Genomic DNA, 21416 nt, shown 5'->3' with positions numbered 1-21416 from the left:
CAAAACCAACCAAGCAAAAACAACCCCAAAACCTTGCAGCTGGAGAGATTAAAAATGCAAAATGCCTGTGTAGGAGCATGAGATGTTCGAAATAGCTGAAGTTTTTCAAATCCAACTTCCTCAGAGTTTGGTCAAGGCAAAAACTTTTACATTCAAAGAAGCTGTCATTGATTAAAATTTGAAGAATTTTTAATGGTACTTCAGATTTGTATGCCTTCCTCCAATTGTATATTTTGGATTAATGGTTTTTGTTTAGGTTGGTCTTCTGTTTCCTCCCACAGTAGTAATGTGCTGTGCTAGCCAAGTAAAACTTCTGCTATATAGGGGAGGAAGAGAGGTTCCTGTATATGTTACTACATATTTCCTATTCCCTAGGTCTTTTGGTCAAAATACATATCTTCTTAGAGGTTCTTATTTTTGTAAATATAGTATGCTGTGATAGTTGTATATTGCGACAGTAAATTGAAAAATGCATGTAAGAATGAAAGCATTCAAAGAGAGCCTAAAGAATAAGAGATACCCATTGCCTGTGACTATGTAGTACTTCAAATCCAAGTATGCCATGAATTGATAGTCGAGCATATCCCTTAGATCTCCCATTTGTGCCTCTGCCAACATCAGTGTAATTTTTACTTCATTTCGTAGAGTTGGAAGGCAGTCTGGTTTTAAATGTTCCAGGCAGCAGAATTCTTTGGCTGTAAAACTTGCGCCGCCTGCAAAATCAAGCTATCGTTATTCTCTGGTCCACTTCTTCCTTTTATCTAAATCCTCCCATTAATTCCTGTTAGACTGTATATACATTCGTAAAGCGTACTCCTTATATTTCAATGTTAACTGCACAGACTGTTTCTAATTTAGTAACTTTTTTTTTTTTTTTTACATCAGTCTTTACTAGTATCTTCCTTCCTTTGCCTTCTGTTAATTTTTAGAGCAACCAAACATTCATCAGTTTGCTAACTTCTTGATTGGTCAGTACCTAAATTTGTGTCCTGGTTTTGGCTGGTATAGTTACACTATATTTCTTTTATGATATGAGCAAAGAGAGAATTATTATCTGAGCAAATAGATTTAAAAATGACAGTACAAACTATACTTTTATTTTTAACGTACTGTCACACTATCCCAATTCTGTTTAATTTTGCTCTCTGGTAGTTTCCTAAGTAATTATAGTATTCCTTATCAATGGGATATTTGGGTCCTTCTCCACTATTTTGTTCTGTACAGTTTTTCTTTGACTAGTATCCACAATCTCCTTTTACTTGCCTTTCTACCCAGCTATGTACATGTTCAGTAGGACTGGACTTCAGAGGAAATAGTCTGGTCTCTTGTCTCTAGAGATTTGTCCTCTTTGCTTTCAGATTTGATAGCAAATGTTAGTTTTGAATTCTTTCATAAGAAAGAACAAGACATATCCTGGGGATAAATCTCAGAGGAAACACTGCCTCAAGTAAACATGAAATATTTCTTCTTTTTCCCTCAAAACTCATTTGGAATTTCTTGAGGTTTTCTTTTTTAAAATTATGTATATATATATATTTATATATATACACTCAGAGACTCACACACAACCTGCGAGTTGTTTATTTTTAATTTTTGCTTATGATGCCCAACAATTCTGGAAGCGTGGGCTGAAGCTTGATAGAAAAAAAAATCTCTGGAGTTTGTCTATTTCTGTAATGTTACTGAAATTTCATATATTGTATTCTTTCGTATACCTCAGTATATGAAAATTCAGATCTTGTTACTTTTCTCAGGCATGTATTAAATGGTATCACCTATGCCTTCACTGAGACACTTCTCACTTGTCATCCTGGGTCATTTCTTGGCCATCTCCTTTTCTGCTTTTTCCAACTACATTTCAAATGAATTTATTTGTGTTTATTTTACCACACTTGAAATTTCTTCAGACCCTCTTGCTGCATAAGTCCCAGTGTGATCCCATAAATCTCACTTCATGTATAATGAGGGAGCTCTTACCATGAGGACTGAGACTCCTATTGCAGTTTGAATTAGGGCAGCAGCAGGTTTGTTTTTTTTCCTTTGAATAAGTAATACAATGCAAGTTTTAATTTTTTGCACCTGAAGTATTTCTCTGATTTTTGTTTCTTTTAGGTTCCTATACCCATTTGGAAATGCGATTTGAATTGTACTATTACCATAAATTCTTTCTTATAGTATTACAGAAGTAATACCATGTCTAGTGTGTGTATAAAGTAAGGCCGTCTAGGGTCTTGGGTACCAAATATCTTTTCTGGGCGAAGAAAGAAAAAACAGTGTGCAGTTGACATTTAGTCAGCGTTAATTAGAGAAATTAAAAAATACCAGGTGGTCAGTAAGATTTTTTCTGGATTTTGTGATCCAGTGTGGAACACAAATAATTCCTACTTTGCTGAACAAAAGAAAACACAGTTCTGTAACGCACCTTATAACATAAGTGAATCATGGAAAAGCTTTTTTTTTTTTTCTTCCTGGGAACCTGTAAAGAGATGGCTTTTAGCAAGCCTGATACCTCTAGGCTAATTTTTTTTTTTTGGGGGTGGGGTGGGGTGTCTATGTATTTTTTATCTTTACTAGAAATTAGAAATGACGGATAGTGTTACATTCTTAACTTTGTCCATTTTTGTGGTGTTGCTACTGCCTTTTGTGCAATGATTTTTAGGGCTTTTTCAATATTTCCTTAGGTTGTGAAACTGTTTGCAAAGGCTTTTGTTCATCAGGCTTCTGTTCATCTTTTTTGTTACCTTTGTCTCTTGCTGTTAGATTTGAATGGACTGAAGGGTTGAAATGTGAGTTATTCCTGTGCAGGGAAATAAATGGAAAGCAAACTGTCAGAAAGGAGGAAACAACTTGAGCAATAGTTCTACACTTGATGAAACTTAGAAGTGTTGGAGAACCCCCTTGGAGCTTGATCTGTCACTGCCGTGAAGTCTCCTGTTCAGAGTAGCACCTGTGCCTATGTTGAGCTCTTTTGTTGACTCAGCATGACCTGTGCATATGCTGTTTTATTTTGGTAGGCTTTTACATCATACTTCTACAGTGAATATCTAAGCACATACAGAACCTGATGTTTGTTTTTCTCAGTGCTTTCTTAGAGGACAGTATGAATGGAGTGGAGAGTCGTAATTTTGTTCCTGCTCTTCTGTTATTTATGGGGAAGTGCCTGAGAGGTTAAGGTCAGAGAGTTACATTTTCCACTTTGAGCACGAGGTTTAGTGATTTGTTTTGGCTTATAGTTTCAAGGAGAAGGACTACCATTGCCTTACAGTTTTTTTTCCAGGATTATTATGTTTTTGTAGCACACAAACTTGACCGCATTCGAAGAATTTTCCTTGTAGCTAGAGCCCTGAACTTCTAGATGAAGCCTTTATCACGGAGCAGTCACTCTCACTGGAAGATAAGGGCAAAAGATCCTGTACCTTCTGCCTAAATGCAAAGATACTATCCTTCATGCTCGTGCAATGTGGCATTGAGGATCTTGATCGTAAAAAATAACTGACTTGAAACCTTTATTTTATCCTTAAGCAAGTGAGAACTTTATTTGCTTGAGAAATCAGTAAGTTCTATGTTTTGGACAGAATTCTACCATGATAGATGATTGTATCATCTTCACCCAAAGGAAGACTGCATCATGACCAGGAAGTCTTTGAAATGATGTACTCTGAATAGCACTGTCATATCTGGCTTCTCAGAAGCCATCCAGTTCATTTTTCTTGATCTTATTTGCTACAAGCCTCCTCTGCTGGTAGCAGAGTTGTCAAACATTTTGTAGAGCTACAACATTTGTTTGGTTTTGGTACTTAAGCCTTATGTCTAGTTCAGCAGGTGACTACATATAGATATTGAAAGTGTTTTGAAATGTGGTTGCTTTTTTTGAGAATCTAGGATTGTAGTTCCTCTGAAATACTGAGACGTGTTGGACAGTGGATGTTGAATAATTTCAGTGAATGAACCCAAATGTATTTCTTTCCTATTGGTCTGAGGGAAGAATTCGAGCTTCTCCTCCAAACAGTATGTTGCTATGTTATGGTCCTGCAACATTTCTGTAAGGTCGGATGTTACCAGGACTATGTTTGTTCTATAAAATTGCTGTCCTTTTTTGTTGAGAATTTGTCCTGGTTTATGGTAGCTCGTCCTTATTGCCATATATCTGTCCATCTTTCTGTGGCATAAGCCAATATAAAATTGAAATTGTGTTTAGGCCCTGAAGAGGGAGAGTGCCTTTGGGTTCAACCAGTGAGCTTACCACGTGCACATGAAGATTAGGCAGGTTAAACAAGAAGACTACTTTGTCAGTAGGCTTTGAGCTGAGGTCCCTCTACTGGATTTGGATCATTAGTCCATACTGTGATGGAGGAGCCTGAGCATAGTGGTCATTGTTAAGTCAGGTTGTGGTCTGTCAAAGAAGGCTACTGATTACAGTTTTAGTATTTTTATCTGTGCTGAAGGTCGCTTCTGGATGGCAGTGCCTATGTGAGCATTAATTTCTGGTGGTAGCCACAAATGAGTAGTGACCTGGTCGGTTTTGCCGTCATCATTGCTATGTAGATGAAGATGGGCCTTATCATCCTGTTGATTAGAAAACACAAAAGCATTTTCACTGTTTGCGTGCCTTAAAGGAGGTAGCTTTTTCCTCTTCCCATCATTTTTTTTCCAGTAGTTAATACCACCTGTGCAGCAGTATGGAAACTGAAGTGTGTACGGCTGTAACTGACACAGTCAAATGCACAGATCCCAGTGTACTGTTTTAACACCAAGGCATTCATAGAACCATTGAAGCAGTTAGGTTGGAAAAGGCCTCTAAGATCACTGAGTCCAATCTTTAACCTAGCACTGGTTAACTATGCATATATTCACACAGTGTAAATGTAGTTTATTATATATCCCTTTTTCCTCTCTCCTAGCTGTGCATAGCTTCATTCAAGTGCCTTGAATGTTTCATTATTTGCATTCAATTACTCTGCTGCTTTCTCCAGTTGTTTCCTATCTTTGGTATTGTAATTGTCCACTTTTTTTCTCCCTATCTTTTATATCATCTCTTGGTTTGAGATTCCTTTGTGCTTATGTGATCTTGTACAATATCAGAATTATGGAGCCTAATATGTGTAAGCTTTACTTTTTTTTTCTCCTTGGTATTTTGGTAGCAACTTCAGATGATTAACCAGTCCTCTGGATAGAAATGCATGCTGGGTACTAGAAGTCTATTTGTTCAACAACGTCTTAATTGAAAAATAAAAAGAGAAGGGAGGCTATATTCATAAATATAGGCAAGAGGAGGAGGGGAGCAGAGCAGAATTATGGTTGAGCTTTACAGCCTTAATTCTGGATTTCAAGAACCCTGGACGCTTGGTTTGTTAGCATTAGATGTTGCACTAACTTAGGGTATTTTTGCGTGAATGTGAGTGTGTTTAACCAACTAAGCATGAAATCCCTTGCTTCTGTTTGTCCCTATTAAATAGTGGCAACAAAAGAAACAGACAGGAGATGGGTCCAGAACAAAACAGAAATAATAGAGTATTTCACCCCAAAATGGAGAGTGAAACGAGAAGTACAATGAGTAGGCGAAGATAGACTCAATGACCGGAGGCAGTGTAATGTGTTGGAAAGAGTAGTAATTCAGGAATGTTCGCTGCCCAAAGCTTCAATCTCTGAGCGGCACATATGTCAGAAGGGTTTGGCCACCCCTGCTATAGATGCAATATTTAATGCTTTTCTCAGAAGAAACCTCTGTGGGGCTTTAAAGGGCCACTGTCTAGGATTGTCAGCTCAAATGCTGATGGACCTAAAACTGGAATAATCCGGTTGGGATAGAAATCCCTAAGCAAGAGGAAGACGGCTGACTTCTTCCCTTACCTCTTACATATCATTAAACTTGCGCGCGCAGCATGTGCACACACACTAGTAAAATGAAAGTAACAGTGGGACTGAATATTGTACATTTTCCTGCAGACTGCAGCACCTAATTGCTCCCAGTTTCCTGGGTTAATAGATGCTTTTTTCCAAAACTGGCTAAACACATACATTTTTGCAAGATACTGTATTGTTCTATTTTAAGTACTTTCAAATCCACTCTTTCTTTTTTTTTCTTTTTTTTTTTCTCGAGAAACAATTAACTCTTACCTCTCTTTTCTTGTTTCTTCTCCCGTCCAGTAGCTATAGTTGTTGAACATATCAGGTTTGGGTATTTATGAAAGAGAACTGCAGTTCCTATACGAGAATTATCTGAAGACCAGTTAGGCTATTAATACGCGTTTCTCTTACATCCTTTGTATTGTTCAAATGGAGCACCCTGGTTTTGGAAACAACTGAGAGCTAATAGTGGATTGAACAACTCTAAATATTTTTTATATGTTTGTGCTTTGGGTTTTAGGAATGGCTTCTTTACACCTTACACGTTACTTGAAACTCTGTACCTTTCTGACTGTACTGTAATATATGATGACATCTTAAATAATAGTGTAGCTTTAGTCCATGCTTCATGAAATATCTCAGGATGCACTTTCTGTACATAAGCAAAAGTAGAATATAGGATGTAATTTTATTTCTTGGTCTGTGACCACTGAATTTTCTCCTCTTCCACAGTTCTTGTGGAAATGCTGGATGCACCTGCCAAAGTGCTTAAATATCCCTCGTTTTGTTTGGGGCCATGCAACTTTAAGCTGCTGAGAAAACAGGACTGCAGTTACCGCTCTGTTTGTATAGCGATGTTTTGATGGTAGAGTTGTTCATTGAGCTTGAGCAGGAGGACTGTGAAACAAGTTTATAAAATTAAAATATATTATTAAAAGTATCCATTAAAATGTGACATGTTGCACATTAAGAATTCTCTTGAAAAAAAGCCTCAGTCATGCTGCTGATATAGCTACAATACATATATAATAATTTAACATCTGTGCAGAAGAAAACCAATAAAACTTCTGTAATCATAACGAACTATCTTTTCATAATCACGTTATCTTTAGATGACCTGCTTATGGTCCCAGAACCTGCTATTTGCTGCAGTGTCTTACTAATTTCTCTTCAGTTTCTTGTTTCCTGCAGTTGTCATCAGTGAAAGGGGATGGATAGTCACATAGACAAGTACTAGAATGTGTTTGTAAAGACTGGGCTTCTTTACCCAGTGCTGTGATTAGTTGTGGTTAAGGTCGTAAAAATGAATTAAATCTAGTAATCAGCTGCACCCTCAGCATAGTTGTGGAGACTCAGGTATCTGTTGCTGGAGGTTCAAAAGCTAGGACTATGTAAAGACAAAAGGCATGAGAGAGAGGGGGAACGGCTCCACAAACACATTTTCTGGTACGTGTTATAGCAGATGTATTCTTACGTGAAGATAGCAGATATTGGGGAAAAGTACTTACGTATTTTGGGGTGGACAGGATATATTTTGGGCTTACACCTTAAATACAGAATTGCTAGCTATCCCACAATGGTATGATTTTAGTTTTTTATATAAAAGTTTTCCATATAATGTATAAAGAAGTATATAATGAGCCTTACTAAGGGCTTAAGAGACCTGTTGGATGGGTCTGGCCTATTTTGGCAATATTATTTAAGAGACGTGAGCAGAACTCTAAAGTAGGCTTTGTGTAAGTGATTTATATTCTTTGTTCTGATTAATTCACTTCTCCAGGGAACAGTGAGAGATCTGCATTTTTATGGCCAGAACTATGTCCAGCAAAATATATTTCTCTCAAGCTATACTCTTTAACAGCTTAAATTGTTAGGTAGGACAAGTACTTTCCTCCTTCTACACACATGACAATGCAAGCCCAGGAAGGAAATCAGTAGAGCAATGCTCTCTGATTCTTTCTTGTGACAACAGGGTAAGCCTGGTCAGCAGTTGTTCAGAAGCTGCTTTGATGTTCACAGCAGGTACTGCATTAAGTTAGCACGGGAGTTTTCTACCAGTTTTCCTTCTGGAAGCAAACTCTTGAATACCCAACTGCAGAGTAAAGTAGAGCCCATACATTTCACTGTATGTGCACTGTTCATGCTATTCAAGAAATTCAAGTCACTTTCTTCAATCCAGCTCCATGAGGTTTAGGTGAAAAGTTAACAGGTATATTTAAATTTTGTTGTAAAGCTGTTCTAGATTTTACTTGAGCTGATCTCACTCTATTAACTGCTGATTTTGCCAATACAGTAAGTTAGAATAATATTTTGCTTCTGTCTAGCACCTTTCAACTTATAAATCTGATTTTAAAATCTTGTTGAATAAATATTTGCAAAAAAAAAGTAACTTCTTCCTCTTGTGTTTCCTCCTGGCAGTGTTTTAGAGCACTTTGCTGCAAGGGACCACCACCACCACGACCTGAATATGACTTGGTTTGCATAGGCCTTACTGGTTCCGGCAAGACAAGTCTTCTGTCACAGCTTTGCAGCGAAAGCCCAGAGAATATAGTGTCTACCACAGGTAGGATGCTGCCTTTATTCCATGGTGTGTACGTTTGGTGTTGCCAAAAGTTAACTTCTGAAACACAAGCAATGGCAGTAGAGAACTTCAGCTTAATCTTGCTTTTGAAGATAAATAATGTATTGTTTTGAAGCTAACCCAACTTTACTCTCCGTGTTTGGCTGTACATTGGGGAATATCCATGAAAGCATACAACTTGGAATATGTCAAAAGTCAGAGCAGACATTGTGGTCTAATAAAATAGAACCTTATGAAACAGACAATAGCAGTTTACTGGAGACAGACATTAAAAGGTTTCTTTCTTCTCTTTAGTTTTGGCTTTTGAGCAGTCTTGTTATACAATCAGAATAGAGAACATAATATAAATTAGAATGGGGTAGTGAAGCTCTGAAAATTACATCATACTTAATTTCTTATAATTGGTCAGTTCTTCTTTGTGGTATATGCTAGCATACAAAAGACTAACATAATGGGAATTATTTCTGGTGATAATCCTTCCTTTTAGATCAGCAAAGAGAGTTGTTTATGTAGTAAGAGCAGATTATTTACAAAAAGTTTGAGTGGTATTGAAAAGATGCATAGAAACAGGCACAACAACAGCTAAAAGGCATCTTAGCTGCAAAAATTTGAATATGAATGCTGATGTAAAAGAACCAGAAGGACTTAATATTGCAAAGGCAAAAAAAAAAGCCCAAGACAAAACAAACAAATAAAAACCCTTGTAGAATAAGAAAAAGGAATAAAAGGAATACCTGCCTGCCAAGTTCAGAAAGAAGACAGATTAGGACCACTGAGATGGAAGAAATCTGGATGTGTGGCTACAGGAGTTTATTAAGGTTGAATTGCAGAGGGAACAGATAGTGAGTGTTGTGCGAGTAACTTGTGTGTATAGTTAGTTTTATGGCTTTATACTGAAGCTGTGCTTCATGGACTTGAATTTTACATGACCATCCCTTAGCAACCCTAACTGGTTTTCAGTGTGTTTTTGCTTAAATTACAAGAACATAAGGTTATTTAATAAAACAGTAAGTAAACAAAGTAAAACAGGTACAAGAAAATACCTTTTTTTTTTTTCTTTGATGCATAATTAACCCATTATCTCGGTGTAATTAGAAATGCTGAAAAGATCTGACACCTCATTGTGTGGAGAAGATGTCAATGCCTAATTCAAAAGGTTAGAAGGAAATTGTTGAGCAATTTAGTCTTTTTTTCTCTTTATCTTTGGAGTTCACCTGAAATTAGTGCAAATTAAACTTTAACACTTTGGACCCTGAAAGAAATAGTCATAGCAATGTAAACAGCAATATAGATCTATCAAAGGAAATAATGAAAATACAACTCATTTTAAAATTAAGTTTCTTACATGTTTCTAGATAGTAGCATCAAAATTCTATCGTGTAGTTAGGCAACTTGAGAAATGCAAATGAACTCCAGAGAAAACTGGGTAGCATCCAAATCAAAATGATAATTAGCTAGGATACTCAGCTTATAATAAATGTATCTATTTGTAACCTTTGCTATATTAGAAAATATGATTGAGAATCAGTAAATAAGTGAGAGCTTCTCCATTTGGTTTTCAAACTATACCCTGTATTTTTGATTTTCTCATCAAGTCCACTCACGTCCATTCCAGCTTTTAGTTTTCTAGGAAGAGTTTAGGAATTATTTTAAGACAACAAACCATTACAAAATTATTCCCTTCAGAATTTCTTGCACTTTCCTGTACTGCACCTTACACTGATCAGGATTGGAGTTAGGGTACGAGAATAGCTTATTGGTCTGATCTGGGAGAACAAATTCCTTGTGTCTGTTAAATGATAGCTAATGAACCCAGGGTGACACACATTCTTCAAAACTGGTTAACTTAGTTCGTAGGTATGTAATCATCTTGAAACTGCTTGTGATAGATGGAAATAAATTCAATGTCTACCAATAGTTCATGCTGAAAGAACAGATGTAGTTTTTCTTATATACACGTACATGTCCGTATGTATCTACAGTTTAGGATGTAGTACATTGATGGTTTGCCGCAAGCCTTGCTAATTCCCTTTCTTTTGGCTGTCTTCATTTCCAGGTAGAAGAAAACATCAATTACTATTTATTTTTTTAAGCATTTAACAGGCTAATAGAAGATTCATAGACACTAGAGTGTGCTTGGAACCACTTTAGTAAATACCACTCAGGTCTGCAAAAGGATCTTTCTGTTAATAATATTTATAGACAGGATTAATACTCTAAGTGTAACTAAAACCTGTGAAGTTCAAATGTAAGACAAAGTGATTTAAATAACACATTGTCTTCCACGTTTCCTAAAAAATTGTACAAGAGTCACTTCATATTATTGGTAATTTGAAATCTAAGCTTCAGTTACAGATGCATTAAAAGATTATTTTATAAAAATGTATTTCATTCCATCTACCTACCAAATGGTAGATGACCTGGGTGGAAATTTTGTGCTGTATTTAATGTATGCCAGCTATTAAATTGTATCTCTGTAAATGTCTTAGCTCTTGCTGATTTGTCTCCCTGCACCCTGCAACTGATATTTTTAAAACATCATATTTAAACAGAATTTCATATGCAAAATATTGTGGTTTTTATTTTTTTGGTGAAAAATGTAGTCTTTTCTAAATGTATGGAATTGATTTCAAATGGCCTCATTGATAAATCACATTTTAATCTCTTTTCTGTTTTCAGGTTTTAGCATAAAAGCAGTGCCATTCCAGAATGCCATTTTGAATGTAAAAGAACTTGGAGGTATAGCATTTATTCTTTTGATTATAAAAAGATACAGTGTCTAAATCTCATCATACCAAAATATTAGCTGTTTTAAATTTAAAAATGATAAATCATTGGGGCTGGAATTTAAAATCCGTTTTTCACAACAGTACATAAAGTTGAGAAAGATTGAAAAGAAAGTAAAAAGTAGTAGTTTCTGCCTTTGGTGTTATCAAAGAGAAATTTTTTTCTTATTCATTTGTTAAGGCATTGTTATCTAAGTTCCCTTTAGTTTAAAGGTCTAGTCCAGGCATTTGATCTTGGAAACCTGGAGGAAGACAGGGGGGCATCTGTTTCTAACAATCACTGTCCATTCTTGCATGCTATTCAAAGTGTGAAATTCAATATAGTTTTAATTTTTGATACTCTATTTTAAAATTACCTTTTAGGTTTAGGTAACTGAAAATTGAAAGCTTCATATATGTTTGTACAGCAAAGTAGTAACAGCTAATATTTAAGGAACTTAGAGCAAAAGTCATACTGTTTAAGGTTCTTGTATTCAGCAGCCAAGAAGTTATGTGAAACAGATGGTGACTGTGTAGTATCCTTTTTGTTTGGGTGAACCAATATCCTTCCTCGAGGTCGAAAATGGTGCTAGTTTTGAGTGTGCTGGTTGACTGCTGGAGCTGCTAATGAAGCCAGATTTTGTTTCTTCATTTCTGTAGGGATTGTAAAACTTCATGCAAAGCATATAGAAAACAGTTGTCTTCTTTCATCTGTTATGGTTTGATTATTTCTTCATCGGTCTTCAAGGTTTGGGACATGGAACAAAGTTTGCTGTACTTTTTGCATTTTTTTTAAGAACAGGGTACTAGAATATTAAAACAAAACAAAAATCCTAGTTTTGCTTTCTATTTATTTATTATTTATTTTTTTTAAGCTAGACTGCCTCCCTACCAGAAATCAGTGTTTTTATCCCATTCCATAAATATTAAATGCTTAATTTATAAACATTTGATTCCAATTTTCAAATCAAACTTAGGCCTGCTTGAATTACTTGAAAAAGAACTCTTCTTTTATTTGCTTGAATTATTTGAAAAAAATATCTTCCTTTAGTTACTGACCAAGCTGAACTTTCCATTCTGTAACTTTTTATTTTGATACACCACAATTCCTTCCTGCTTTTTGTGAAATTAAAGTACCACTTTCTTCCAAAAACTTTGTCCATAAAATACTGTCTGTAGTTTGAATTGCTGTGAAGATGTGGTATGCCCCAAACCATGTTCTTTCAGAATGCACTCTTACCGTGGTAACTTGAAACATCTCTCTGAATTACACAACTTAACTGAGTAATGGTGCAAAAAGAAATTACAGATGTGATGATTTTCTGCTATGGTGCAGTAATCTCTGGTGAAAACTCTGAATGAAATCGTGTTTGATGAACATAAGGAAGAATGGGGAAAGAATGGAAAAATAAAGCGTGCTAATGTATTGTTTGAAATTTTTTAACACTGTTTTAATAAAAGAAATTTGGGATACTGAATGCTGAAGTTTATTCTCAAGACAGATAATGAAGGTGCAAAGGCACTATGAAGCTTTTTTTTTTTTGGCTCTAAGGAGTTTGTTTCCAGCCTTAAGACCCAGCACCTGCAGCCAGCATTTATTCAGTATGTTTATTCAGTCATTCACTGCTGTAATGCTGTCAGAGCAGAATATAAAATTAGGGCAGTTGTCATGACATGGATACTTAGGCCTATGTCAAGATTACAGGCCCAAACTGTAGGCCACCTAATAATTTACAGTTGTGGGTGTTTTTTTTTTGTTTGGTTGGTTTTGTTTGTTTGGTTTTGTTTGGTTTTGTTTTTTGAATAAGCCTATTTGAACCTGGTCAAATTTAAATGAATAATTTTGGACGAGAATAGCTCTTTTTATTCTTACTGATTCCAAAAAATACTAACAACATGTTATAGGATTTATTAACTTTCTCTGTTTTATGTACTAAGATGCATTGTCATGTGTTTGTGTTAGATTTTTGTAAGCTACCTAAAGGCTTTTTTCATGAGCATAGATAACCAACATGTTGTGTAATCATCTTTTAAATTCCATTTAAGACAAAACGTATTAACCAGTTAGCAAAAGTGGAGTGCTTAGTATCAGGGATGCTTGAAGCTCCATGCAGTTGAGCAAGCCCAGGATAAGAGAACTGTCCTCCCCACTGCTGTTTCTCCTTAAGCTTCATGACCAAAGTAATAAATTCACACCCTTAAACCAGCCAAATTAATTGTGTAGGTGAGAGCTCGAGAACCAATAACTTTTAAACAGGATTGGTTAAACAAAGCATGCGTATTTTGTCCTAATTTGGAAATAAAGAGCCAGAGAGAGAAGAGAGTAGGAGGGGTAGTCATACTGTCATGCAAACCATGTTGAATGGAAAATGTAAACACCTGGAGAAGATGGCAGTAGCTGTCAGGTAGTAAAGAAAAAGATGAGGTAGGAGGGGAGTATGTTGACCTGTTAATTAGCATTTAATTTTTAAATAGGTATGGGCAAACCACCTTCCTTTGTTCTGTGGAGAAAGGGGGGAAGACTGAACGCTCTTTTAACATAGGCTGGTAGAGCAGCTAAATTTCGTCTATTTAGTCATCAGAAAACTGATCCCACAAGTAAATGCCAGCCTAAGTAATCCTAACAGGGACATACTAAAACAAAGCAATAAAATCTCATTACTGTATTTGACTAAAAGGCAGTTGACACCTCTACAAAATCTGGTCATGGAGTGTATGTAATGCCATCTGTGACATATCTGCATCTAACAGTTTACAGAACATCTTAGCAGATGACATTTTTAGATGACCCTGATGAGCTGTCCAAGCTGTGAGTTGCACAGAGATGTTCAGCTTCTGAAAGCATTAAAGATGGATCTGTTTGCTATCAATCATACTCAAGACTTCTGTTCAAATGGTGCCTAAGCTCTTCCACATAGTTTCCTCATTTCATAGATAAGAATCATTTACACCTGTTTACTAACTTTGTTAACTTGAGTCCTGATGCAATTCAGACAAGGACTGAGCAGTAGTGATCTTTCCACTGTTCTGGGAAAATATTCTTCTACAATTAGCTTTTTACAGTGTGAATAGAAATTTACTATTTAACTCAAAGCAAATTGGAGTCATGTAAGCACTGCCTGCCTATCTACAATAGGATAAGCAAAAAAACCCCACAAATTTTCTAGTTTCACTTTCTGCAGAGTAGGGGCTGTTTTTTATTGAGTAGGATTTTTGTGAAAAGTAGAAATTTCTTGGTTTGCTTAAAAACAAAACAAACAAACAAAAAACCTCTGTCTCCTGATGGATTTGCTACTTGGTTTTCTTCAGGCTGAATCAAAGGGTGGAGTACAGATAGCATCCTAGTTTATCACCATAAACTACACCTACATTTTACGAACAGTGCCCGCCCACCCCTTCAACCCCCCCCCCAAAAAAAAAAAAAAATTTGAGTTTTTGATTCTAGCCAGAAACAGCTTTGAAAGGCTAAAGCTGATTCAAAGTTTTGTGAGCCAGTCAGCAGAAGGGCTAGACAGACAGAAATAACACAGCTGTGGTAGACTTCCTGCATTCTTTATATGCTTGCTGGTGTCAAGTGCCGTAGAGACAGATGCATAAAGAGCTTTCCGTAGGAGATTGTCTGTGCTGTAGCTGAAGGTGTGACTCCAGTTAAGATGAGGTTGCATCTGAGACGCTGGGCACTGGTAGCACTCTTCAGTCTGGGAAGTTGTGTTGCTTCATCTGTGATCCCAGCTGCTGTGGGCGTCTACAGGACAGCTGGAGGGAGAGTAGATACGGCATAGTGGGTAGAGAAGAAACTGGTGGATGCTTTTCTAGTTGCCAACCATTCTTTCCTTGCTCTAGAGGACTTACTGTGTGTTTAGATAGAGGGGAAAAAAGGGGGGGGGGGGGGGTGGAGAGGGAAGGCTGTGAACAATTGTCATCTATAAAGTCCAGTTTACTGTGGTGTGTCACCTACTGCAGGCTATTAAAGCTTAAGGCTTTAATAAATGTTAGAGCATATTGCAGGACACATGTTTTCTTTTCGTCCTTTCCTCTGACTAGAGCGGGAAATTTTTATTTTAAATTCCACATTTTAAGATGGCAGTATAACATACCTAAGGAGATGCTTAAGGAGATCGAACTGCCTCTTCACAGACAAGTGTATATATGGTGTTTTTAAAACTTGCACGTGCTTGCAACCTAAATGTTGTTCTAACAGTTTTAAATATCAGAATAGCTGGAAATTCAAAGCTGGAGACGGCACCTGTGTTAGCTAATAGGGAAAATACTGAAGGCCTGACTTCTCAGTGGGGAAGCATGGAAGGCAGAGAAGAGGTGAGAGAGATGTTTTTCATAAACTTGAGTTTAACAGAAGCATTCATGCACAGGCTAGATTATCTTGATGCAAAGGCTGTGTGGCATTTATGCTATCAATGCAGACTTGCTGCAAGTTTGACAGCTAACAAATTTGACACCTTCAAGTTCTTTTCAGTGAAATTCTTCTGTGATACTATGTTCTGTTCTCTTACAAGCACTGAAAAGGAGGGAAATAAAGGTAGCCTCATATTGCCATGAATGAAGCACAGCGTTTTTTTTTCCTTAGAAATAGTCAGTAATCTTACTAAGATAATACTCTGGGTTTGGCAGCAACATGTGGTTGAAAAGAAGCTGGCTGAATCTTAGGGTAGGTGAGAGTTGTTATATTACTACGACAAAAAAAAAAAAAAGGCACAAAAAACACTTTCGAAGAACTGGTCATGTTGTTGGCCTTTTAGTTCCCTGAAAATTATAATCTTTTTTTTTTTTTTTTTTCAAGTAATGTGATACTCAGATGACTGTGGCTGACACTGCTGTGCATTGCTGTGTTAAGTAGAGTCTCTCAGGCTGAAAACTCCTGTGGCCGCTAGTTCTCCTTGGTTCTGTTACAGTGAGTTGTTTGGAAGGACTGGTGTGTATATAATAGGTGCTATGAAATTCTTTCATTTCTGTACAAATACAATTGATAGATATTACAGTGGTAAGGAAACATACAATTAACTTCCAATGCAATCCCTCTCCTGTATAAGTAATGTTGATCTTCAGAAGTTGACAATAAAGTAAAAGAAATACATGTCCTGTTTGTACATCATTACTTCATGAGCCTGGTTAAATTAGTAAAGAAATTAAGCAAGGTCTTGACTAAATCCCATGACTGTCAAGTAACCAATCCTTTAGGTCTTTTGCATAAAACCAGCGTTCAGATCTGAATCCAGTATTCTCTGTAGGAAAAAGTGTGTATTCACGATGTTAATTAGCTACCTAGATTGTGCTGGGTGCAAGACAGAGACAGAGTGCTTCAGGTTCCAGTGTCATCAGAACAGTGAAGGGAGTAACTCCATGGAGTGAGATTTGAATACTCAGTGTTGGATGCGTAAAGCAAAATGGTGCGAATTCCTTCTTAAATTTTGATTTCTTCACCTGTTTTTTAGTGTCTCTTTTCAGTTGTACAATGCACAAATTAAGTTAATATTTTAAGTGTCATAGCAAAGTTATAGTAATAGTATTGCATTAAATTCTCATTTTATGACTACATGTTGGTCAAAAACTTCGTAGTCAGAGTTTTGTTCCATCGGAAAATGGAGTTTTCTTATTATCAGAACTTGGTATCCATCTCAACATTAAAGTTCACTTTTCCCTATATCAACGTAAGAATAGTGTATGTAAAGTGTATGTATCCAAAAAAATTCAGCACATTTCTTCAAATCACTGTCTTGCAGACATGTCAAGTTTTCTCCTACCGTATTGCTGTTGCTGTTCACTTTTTAATGATAGTCCCCATGAGTGTAGTGCCAGATTCAGACATTCAAAGAATAGCCCGTGTCCAAATTGTTGTTTAGATAGTTTGACAGCTGTCAAATAATTTTTTTTTCCTACCTCAGTGTTACAACATATGCTGCTCTCCAGGGGAGACAAAAGCTTTCTATAGATAACCTTATTGCTTGGCTTCTGTTGAGTTGGCTGAGTGCCACTGAACTGTGTCCTAAAATTTACTGTGGCACATAAGCCTGTACAGTCAGTCACGTACGTGTCTAGTGTTGGGCTCTTCCAGAATCTGTCATGTGGCTGAGATAGTAAAAGTAGTTGAAATTAATACCTTTGCAAACTGTCACCCTATCGCCTCATTCCCTGTTCAACTCACTATTGTATCACGATTTTCCTCATTAAATGTGTAATTGCAACTTTAGTACGTTTTCCTGACACCTCTTTTCACTGATTATGAAATATATGATGGTTTGGAGGTAAACTGAAAGACCTTACCATACTTAATAATGAACAACTGACATAACAGGAACCACAGGTTAAGCTACATGGCTAAGGAAAAAAGAATGGGCAAAGGATGTCCTGTCTACTTGTTATTATCAGGATATTTCAGTTGGAAAGTATGGGATTAGCCTAGCCAACATTGAAAGTGTAGTAGTTCTGCCAGTAATTGTTTATGGAGCAGAAACTTTCAATGCCTTGAGTCACATTCTTTCCTTATTTAAACGATGTTAGTTTCTATGTTTGTGTTTGTGTACGTGTGTCCCGGATTTATGGTTGCTTTTTTTAATGTGCGTTTATGAGAGAAAATTTAGTAGATTGCTTTGATTGTTCTAAGTAGAAGGATTATTTTTGGTTATAAGTGTTAAGACTGTTCAATTATATTTATTTTAATTAGCTCTTATTATTGTCTTGAAAGGGGCTGACAATATCAGGAAATACTGGAGTCGTTACTACCAAGGATCCCAAGGGGTAATATTTGTATTAGACAGTGCCTCCTCTGAAGATGACCTAGAAACTGCTAGGAATGAACTGCATTCAGCTCTCCAGCACCCCCAGTTATGTACTTTGCCGTTTTTAATACTGGCCAATCATCAAGACAAGCCAGCAGCTCGCTCCGTACAAGAGGTATGTTAACGTGGCAGCATCTTGCCTGTTTGTATTTACTGTCTGCACACCACTGACCCATTATTACTTATTACCCAGACATCCTAGTTATGAACTGGCCTCAGTTAGCCTTTGTTGTAAGTACACAGACCAAGAACAGCCCCTGCCCCTAAGAATTTAGTCCAATGCACTCTATACAGGCTTAGTTGCTCTGGAAAACAAACAAGTGATACTTGGATACAAACACAGTTCTGCTTTTTCGCTGTATTTTGCTGAAGGGAGAAAAGACATTTTAACTACTCTTATCAAAAGCTGCTGGGACAGTGTTTTTTGTTGTTGTTTTGCTTTTTTTTTTTCTATTACTTTTAATCTTCTAGTATCCCATTATTCTATGCAACTGCTTAAAGCAATAGATTGTTTGCAGCCATGGGTAGCCTTTATATAAAAGCTTTTTTTCTGAAGTTTTATGTAATGAAGTGAGGGCAGAGTTGCAATTCCTGTTGTGAAGTTCTTGAGCTGTTCTGATTTTCTTCTTTTAAGCAGTAATGTTTTTGTCTAATTTCTAGCTATCACATGGTAAATTACATAATTCTTCTTTTCAGTGTACTGAAACGTGCTCTTAAGTTTCTTAAGTTTACAGTGCTCTTAAGTTTCTGAAAAATTCTTTTCTCACACATTCTAATGAAATTGAGGAAATGCTGAAAGTTACTTACTCTTCTTGAAAAACTTTTCTTCTGAAGTTGTAGGAAGAAATTAAAATCCTGTTGTGTCATTCTGTTCATAACTGTCATTTAAAGAACTCTTCATATTAAAGATTATACGTGAAATCTTGTTTGTTCTGTGAGTGGTGTTTTTCATACATCAGAGTCAAAACTGTTTCAGCACTTTACTGTGTTGCTGATTGGTATTTGAAATTCTTCCTTTCTTAGGTGTACATCTTTGTCTAAAATATGATATTTATGAAGAATGCATATTTGATTCAATGCAAAACTTAATCATCTGTAGGATAACTGCTATTTGTGCAGTATATTTGCATGTACTTTCTCTGCTGCTTTATGCTTTCTATGCCAAAAGAGACAATATAGTTAAGTTTATTATGTGTTAAGTAGGAGAAATGTGAATAGTGATGTTTTTAATATGAGGAAGAAAGTAAGTGAAAATTGTGTAAATTGAAATGTAAAAATCTGTATTAAATCGCTGATCCTTTCCTCCAAGATTCTGTGTTTAAAAGAGAAAAACAAAAAAAAATTGGATTTGGATTTTAAGTTGCATAAAAAAGTAAGCTGAAATGATGCAGGGATTGAATCTACAATTCTAGGTCTTGTTCACCTAAAAATGGATGTAGGAAGAAGTAATGAATATTTGGAGGAAATGTAATGTGTATTTTAATATATCAAGCTATTAATTTATTCTAGTTTATTGTGCAAGGTAAAAACAAACCATATATTCCTCAGCCTTTCACTTGAAAACTGACATTATCCGAATACATGACTGGTTTCATTTAGTTCTTCAAATATGCCCAAGGTATTTTGATTTTACCCTTTTTTTTCATAGAGTAATACAGATTAGTTTCCATCAATGGATTTTTTTTTCATGATTTAACTATTTTCAAGCATTTATTGTTTTACTATTTTTTTCCTTTTTGAAATGGCCATATTGGGTTTAACGTTAATTGAAAGTTTGGTTATAAATCTGTTTAAGAAATGTTCTTTCTCTGGTTTCATATGAAAAGTGAATATAGGAGAGGAATGATGTCTTTGTGCCATGTGCTATATGCCAGTTGGTTTGCTCCATGGCAAGTTATAGATGTAACTCTTCATTTTGCAGTTGAGCCCATTTGGGTAGACTTCTGGGCATATACCAAATCCTTTGTGTATTTAGAGGTAATGTTTCTTCTCTTTTATTGACAGTACCCTCTTTCTCTCTTTATCCCTCCACATCATTACCAATTGTTTGATATCTCAGTGGAGTAACAGATCTTTATATGCTTACAGCAGTATTTAAATACATTTCTACTGAATGCTTTTAAAAAAATCTTGGTTTATACTTGTAGCAAACAAGTCTTGATTGCTACTTTGAGTCTGTATGAAATGCTGAATACAATAATTTTGTTGAATGCACACAGCTAATGCATATCTTCAGAACAAAAATTCTGTATCGTGGGGTGTATGTCTGTGAATTTTTTACTTAAGAATAGTCGAGAAAAAAAAAAAGTATTTTGAACTGAAGGGGGCTGTCACAAAGTTATTCCTGGTATTTCATCCCTGAAAAAAGTGATGTCATGTGCTTGCTGTGAATGCAAAGTGGGAGTCTTACTCAATTTTCCAGATGTTGAAATAGAAATTTCTTGGTTTCTTAGAGGTTTTGCTGTGCTTTTGTCCTCATTAGTGAGGTCTGACATGAAAGGAAAATGCTGACTCATCACATCACCATTTCTTATTCCTAAAAAGAGCATTTTTAAAAATTTAATAAAGAAAATCTGTTAAGCATTGGCAGTTTTGTTAGACTTTTTTTGCAGAACTACATGAAGTTTAGATAGTTCCATGCTTTTTTTTGTGTCATAAGATAAATGAAACACAGTTGAAGTTTAAAATTATGTATGTCTTCTTTTAGACAACAAGTTGCCTTTCTTTAATGGATATGATAGGACCCCTTGGAGTATAATTAAAGAAAATGTCTGAGTTGAGTTGTGTGTAATAGGAATTGTAGAAAAATATTTATCTACAACAAAAATCCTTCACAAAACTGTAAAACTGCCAAGCACTTTCTGCAACAGATGTTAGTTATATTTATTGTTGGGAAGTGCAGTTGCTTTAGCTTTTCAGAATTTTATATTTTATTTTAAGTCTTTTTTTCTATGCATTGCATAGGTTAAAACAATATCATAGAAGCTATATACTTTAAGTATTAAACAATATCATGAATAGCTCAATTCAAAATTACAATAGCTTTTTTGGAGAATATCCAGTCAGTTTGTTTAATCATGAAATGTAATTGAACATTTTCAGGCATGATTGGAGAATATACTTCATGTTACTGAAGTGATCATGAAAACTTACAGGAGAAACTAAACTGAAATACTGATCAGAAATGTGATCTTATCTTCCTCTATTCAGTTGCTGGTTGGGTTTCCTTTATTTATTTATTTTTTTATTTTTTAAATCATAGAATCACAGAATAGTTTGGGTTGGAAGGAACCTTAAAGATCATCCAGTTTCAATCCCTTGCCATGGGCAGGGACACTTCCCACTAGAAGGACAGTAAACCAAAAAAGGTACATTTGACATTTTATTCTAGAAGCTGGGAATGAAGATGTACCTCTTAATTCTGTTATA

At 35.8% G+C, this 21416-nt stretch overlaps 1 protein-coding gene across 18 annotated transcripts in view; it reads left to right on the top strand.

The window, feature by feature from the left end:
• Window positions 1-21416, top strand: part of ARL15 (ARF like GTPase 15) — a 216847-nt gene that overhangs the window by 70996 nt on the left and 124435 nt on the right. For 16 of the 18 annotated variants that reach the window (XM_080574579.1, XM_080574571.1, XM_080574573.1 and 13 more), the window contains 3 exons: window positions 8266-8410; window positions 11108-11167; window positions 17894-18102. In XM_080574579.1, coding sequence (XP_080430705.1) covers window positions 8266-8410; window positions 11108-11167; window positions 17894-18102 — 414 coding nt within the window. Of the gene's footprint in view, window positions 1-8265; window positions 8411-11107; window positions 11168-17893; window positions 18103-21249; window positions 21356-21416 lie in introns of all 18 variants that reach the window. The other 2 variants (XM_080574580.1, XM_080574581.1) reach the window with 1 other exon arrangement.

The sequence above is a fragment of the Anser brachyrhynchus genome (assembly GCF_964034855.1).
Source record: "Anser brachyrhynchus genome assembly, chromosome: Z".
Classification (NCBI taxonomy): Eukaryota; Metazoa; Chordata; class Aves; order Anseriformes; family Anatidae; genus Anser; species Anser brachyrhynchus.
This window is presented reverse-complemented; position numbering and strand designations above follow the sequence as displayed.